At 35.8% G+C, this 5,289-nt stretch overlaps 2 protein-coding genes across 2 annotated transcripts; both read left to right on the top strand.

The window, feature by feature from the left end:
- Positions 1-211: 211 nt before the first annotated feature.
- LOC105796775 (putative pentatricopeptide repeat-containing protein At5g52630) lies at positions 212-2,055 on the top strand. The gene has a single exon (XM_012626575.2). The coding sequence runs from the start codon at positions 280-282 to the stop codon at positions 2,011-2,013; it is 1,734 nt and encodes a 577-aa protein (XP_012482029.2). The 5' UTR covers positions 212-279; the 3' UTR covers positions 2,014-2,055.
- Positions 2,056-2,563: 508 nt separating this feature from the next.
- On the top strand, positions 2,564-4,529 carry LOC128039736 (uncharacterized). The gene is made up of 5 exons (XM_052628036.1): positions 2,564-2,700; positions 2,829-2,945; positions 3,349-3,450; positions 3,725-3,823; positions 4,057-4,529. Coding segments are annotated over exons 1-5 (579 nt in total). The 5' UTR covers positions 2,564-2,699; the 3' UTR covers positions 4,317-4,529.
- Positions 4,530-5,289: the final 760 nt, after the last annotated feature.

Genomic DNA, 5,289 nt, shown 5'->3' on the forward strand with positions numbered 1-5,289 from the left:
TATTTTTTGTAATTTTAAAAATTAATATATTGTAATTTATAATTTTTATTTTTTTAATAATTTCCTTAAAAAATCAAATTATAATGTCACCATGATTATTATATGTCACTGCTTGAAAGTGCCACGTGTACCAAACTTGAAAGTTCGAGTACTAAGTCAAGAAAAGAATTATAAGTATTAATTTGGAAGAAAGTGACACATTCAGGGGCTAAATGAGTATTTAAGCCAACTTGAAACGAAGTGGAAAAAACGAAAGAAAGATATGGCACCGTCATTATCATGAACTTACTCGGAGATCCAACGAGCGCAGCGCCGGCGTTGAAACCAGAATCCATCGCCGACCCACGGATCCTCCATGCCCAAGCTCTGAAATCCTCACGCGTTGATCGTTCCATTTTCAACAATTTAATCACCCTTTACGCCAAATCCAACCTTCTCGATTCCTCACTTCGTGTTTTCAAACAAATCCCATCACCCAACATCGTCTCATGGACTTCTCTCATTTCAGTTCACTCCAGTTCCCCACTCTCCCTCACTTTGTTCCTCTCCATGCTTCGCTGCCCTATTCTCCCCAACCAGCGGACGTTAGCTTCTCTTTTCAAAGCCTGCGTTTCCCTTCCTCGTTGCCTTTTGTTCGGTCTTTCTTTGCACGCTCTTTCCTTTAAGCTTTCACTTAATGCTCAACCTTTTTCTGGTTCCGCGTTGGTTAACTTTTATTCGAAATATCGGCTTCCAATTGATGCAAGGAAAGTGTTCGATGAAATGCCTGAACGAGATGAAGTTTGTTATGCAGCGGTGATTATTGGGTTGGCGCAGAATTCCAAGCCGCTTGAGTCTTTGTCTTTGTTTGCTGCGATGAAGTCTAGCAATGTGGGTTCTACCATGTATAGTGTTTCTGGGGCGTTACGGGCGGTGGCGGATTTGGCAGCCTTGGAGCAATGCAGGATGATTCACGGGCACGCGGTTGTTACTGGGTTCGATAAGAATGTGATCGTGGGGAGTGCTTTGGTTGATGGGTATGGGAAATCGGGGCTTGTTTCAGATGCACGAAAGGTGTTCGACGAAAATATTGCTGTGATGAATATTGTAGGGTGGAATGCTTTGATGGCTGGTTATGCACAGCAAGGTGATTCGAGTTCGGTGATCAAGTTGTTTCAATCCATGGCAAATGTAAGGTTTGTGCCGGATGAGTATAGCTTTTTAGCTGCGCTTTCGGGTTTTTACAATGCTGGCTTGGTTGGTGAATCCGAGATATGGTTGAAGAGGATGAAATTGGAGTATGGCATCGAACCTGGGCTTGAGCATTATACATGTTTGATCGGTGCATTGGGCAAAGCCGGGCGGTTGGAAGATGCCGAGAGGATTGCAACAACGATGCCGTTTAACCCTGATGCTGCAGTGTGGAGATCATTGTTGTCAAGTTGTGCTCATCATGGTGCAGCGGATATGGCTTTGAGGATGGCTAGGAGGTTGTTAGAATTGGATCCTAACGACGATTCAGCTTATACGATAGCTGCAAATGTCTTATCAGTTGCAGGCAGATGGTCTGAGGTTGCCGGTATGAGGAAACTGATGAAAGATCGGAGAGTGAAAAAGGAAGTCGGAAAAAGTTGGATCGAAGTCAAGGGGGAAGTTCACATGTTCATGGCAGGGGATAGGAAGCACGAGAGAACCGAAGAAATCTACGAAAAGTTGGCCGAGTTAATGGAATCAATCGAAAAGCTAGGTTACAAGCCGGTATGGGATGAGATGTTGCATGAAGTTGGGAAAGGAGAGAAAAAAGAAGCACTTTGGTATCATAGTGAGAAGTTGGCATTAGCGTATGGGATAGTGAGCGGAGCCGCACCGGCAGGGAAACCGATGAGGATCATAAAGAATCTCCGAATCTGCAAGGACTGTCACGAAGCTTTTAAGTACATAAGCAGAGCAATAGATAAAGAGATCATTGTAAGGGATGTTAACAGATACCATAAGTTCTTGAATGGTAGTTGTACTTGTGGGGATATTTGGTAACAAATTATAAAATCTTGGATCACATTTTTTCCCAAACAATCATTTGGAACGTGTTGCTTAAACCTGTGTTATTGGATTGGATCAGTTTTAAAATTTATTTCGATTGGCTCACCAGTTGAGATCCTTCAATCGGGTGAGTTCTTCTACAGACGAGCCTTGACGTGATGAGGTAATTAGATATAAAGTTTTAACCTTTATTTGGAAAGATCTAAAATTTATTTAGCAACAAATAATTTGAATTTACAAATTTCCTTTTTTTCAAAATATTATTTAATTTCTACGCGTGTGCAACACGTGGTGAATGAGCAAGTGGGCATAAAGTAGAAAAGCTCAAGAGACAGAAACATAGCCATTGAATTTGGAAAAGGTCAACTTAAGGAGGCGTATTCAATCTGATTCTGATTCCCTTTTTAAAAAAGAAACAGAGGACAAAATAATATGGTTAAATGGATCCCACACGCCATGCTTTCTCCAATTTAAACAAGTTTCAAAGTTGATCAACCCTGGTTTTATGGTGAATTCCTAGCAATAGCATTCATCATATCCCCAAAAAAAAAAAAACCCAACATCCTTTGAGTACTATCTTCTTTTTTCTTGTTTTCTGTGTTTGATTCAGTGGTTTTTTTATTTTTTGTTGCTGTCAACACCTGAATAAGCTCTCACAAGACAAACCAGATTTTAAAGAAAGTGAGTCCTTTTTTTTTTCCCTTTCATTTTTCATCTTGTTTGGATATTTTGATTGTTGAAACATGAAAGTTTGATTTTGTTCTGGAATGGGTTTTGATGTTTTTTTGTTCTTTTTGGGGATTTTGCAGTGTACCCAAGGGTGAAAGTCAAAGAACAAGACCAAGATGATCAACAAGTTATCAAGGATTCTGTTTTGTCTTTGAAGGATGTTCTGTTTCTCTCTATGCTTGATTCTTATTTTCCAGGTAATTTTTTTCTTTGCTGTTTGTTTGAAGTTTTATTGCTCTGTAAAATCAGTTTCCCTTTGATTTTTTCAAAACATATTTCAGTGATTTGGGTGCATTTCATTAAAAAAAAGTTTTTTTTTATTAATTTGATACTTGGTCAAAGTTGAATGATTTATGTAATTTATGTTTATTTCCTAAAAGGGGTATTTGGAGGATGTTTCATAATCCTACGTTTGATCCCACTCATGAAAACCAGTAAATGATTTGAAAGCTCTCTGAATGTTTGATGTTTTGCTAAATTCCAATATTATTGATGTATGTTCAATTTTTTTATTTAATTAAAAATATTACATTTTTTTTATCTCATATATATAGAAAATAATGAAAATTTGGAGTTATATAGTGTTTAATTATTTGACAGGGAAAAGACATGAAGATGATGTTTCTCCGATGCCCACAGCAAGAATTCCAAAGTCTTACCATGCACCAGAAGTAGATAAACATTCAGATTCTACATCTGAAGGTAGGTTTTTTATTTATGGTACGATATTTGGATTCAGGTGTGAGTGTGAGATATGGTATGCTTGATTTTTATAAGCTTTTTCATATATTTGGAGGATCGAACAACATAATATTATATGCACTTCCCAATTCATTTAATTTGAGTAAGTGTCTGGTGCGATCAAGGTTAACTCTCTTTACATATTATTTTGTATCTTCGGAAGATGATATCTTTATATTTAAATATGTACCGGATACGAATATCTTTTATCTTGAGTGTTAACATAATCTTGCAGAAGCAGAGCAAAACAAGACGAAAGCTGACGAGGAGGAAACTAGACCGAACATTAGAGTCAGTTCAACTCCACGTCCTCGGGCTGTCATATCGAGTCCTGGTAATTACATTTTAGTTCACTGAGTTTCGGATACGAGTATATGTCCTCCAAAGATATTTGAAAGAATATATCTGATACTTACATTGGGATATGAATCGAATATGGTATCCGAGGTACTAAAAGACCTATAAGAACAAATTATACTAAAAAACCTGGTATAATTGCAGCCTTCCGTCCACAAGTGTCTGACATATTCAGAATGCTCGAACTCATCTTTTTTTCTGCATTTTCAGACAATGACGCATTGATCAGAAATAAAAACAAGATCGAAGGGAGACAACGAACGGCGTCGAAGAATCATGACACGGTTCAAAACCGACACACGACCCGAACCCATATCTTTGGTAAAAGTCCTGTAAGAACAAACAAGTCCAATGATGGTGGTGGTGATGACTGTAATGTTGAAATTAAAGGGAAGAAAGGATCAAGACCACCTGTTTCAAGTCAGAGAAAACACCTTATAACTCAACGACCAGGTTGGCAAGATCCATAGAAAGTTTTAGCTGAATCCGGGTACTTGGTGTGAGCCTCGGATATGGGTAATATCCGATATGACCATCTTCGATTTTTTGTTCTTTTCAAGTTTATATATATTATATATTTGGATGATTTTTGAAGGGTTATTCCTTATATCCATTTTTCGGATGTGTCATTCACAATGCTTATATGCTTGAAAAAAATGAAGAGTTGAAATAATATTAGCACATACTGATAATCTTCAAATAGAGTAGTACTTGGTACTTCGGAATATTCATATATATATATATATATAGTTTAAATTATTTGTGTTCGATATTTGTACACTTGTTTAAAACAATATTAGACATTTAAACTGATTGAGTCTTAGTTTAGTTAGTAGTATTGATGTTGTTGTCATTGTAGAAGAATGTGGGTTCAAACATGTTGAAATGCGTTTATTCTCCCATCAAAGCATTGTATAAAAAAAATATAAATGTATACAATAAATTTATCTAAAACACTTCTTTATACTTTTCTTTGACAATTACTGAATTAATTTTAATTTAATTTTATACATTCAAAATTGTTACAAAAGTAGAAATAAGTGTTTTAAGGTTTTTTAATGTATATTTATGAAAAAAAGTTAAAATTTTTAGTAGGATGATAAAATTTAATTTATCTCTGATTTTATTTTGTAGGAAGATAAAAAAAATACGTTGATATAGAATGATAAATTTTAAGTACAATATTATTGAAAATATATTTATAAACCATTATTATAGTTAAATGGTTGGAATGATATCTTTAATATACCAATAGTCTAATCTCTCTCTCTCTTTTTTTTCTTTTATGTAAAACATAATTTCAATTATTCAAAAAGTAAGGTTGTGCCCATAGCCCCATGCCAAATATTACCAGGGGATGGAGGTGTTATTTTAAAAAATAATAATTTATTGACGGGCTGGGCTAGGCCTGAATTACCCTTAGGTCAGGTTTAGATAAAATAT

Source organism: Gossypium raimondii, chromosome 3 (genome assembly GCF_025698545.1).
Source record: "Gossypium raimondii isolate GPD5lz chromosome 3, ASM2569854v1, whole genome shotgun sequence".
NCBI classification, from domain to species: domain Eukaryota; kingdom Viridiplantae; phylum Streptophyta; class Magnoliopsida; order Malvales; family Malvaceae; genus Gossypium; species Gossypium raimondii.

What these genes read in the sequence shown, in the direction of transcription:
- LOC105796775 (XM_012626575.2), top strand. Translation starts at nt 280, where the DNA reads ATGAACTTACTCGGAGATCCAACGAGCGCAGCGCCGGCGTTGAAACCA.
- LOC128039736 (XM_052628036.1), top strand. An exon ending in TTCAGATTCTACATCTGAAG is followed by an intron (nt 3,451 to 3,724) that starts GTAGGTTTTTTA and finishes ATAATCTTGCAG; the next exon opens with AAGCAGAGCAAAACAAGACG. An exon ending in GGCTGTCATATCGAGTCCTG is followed by an intron (nt 3,824 to 4,056) that starts GTAATTACATTT and finishes CTGCATTTTCAG; the next exon opens with ACAATGACGCATTGATCAGA.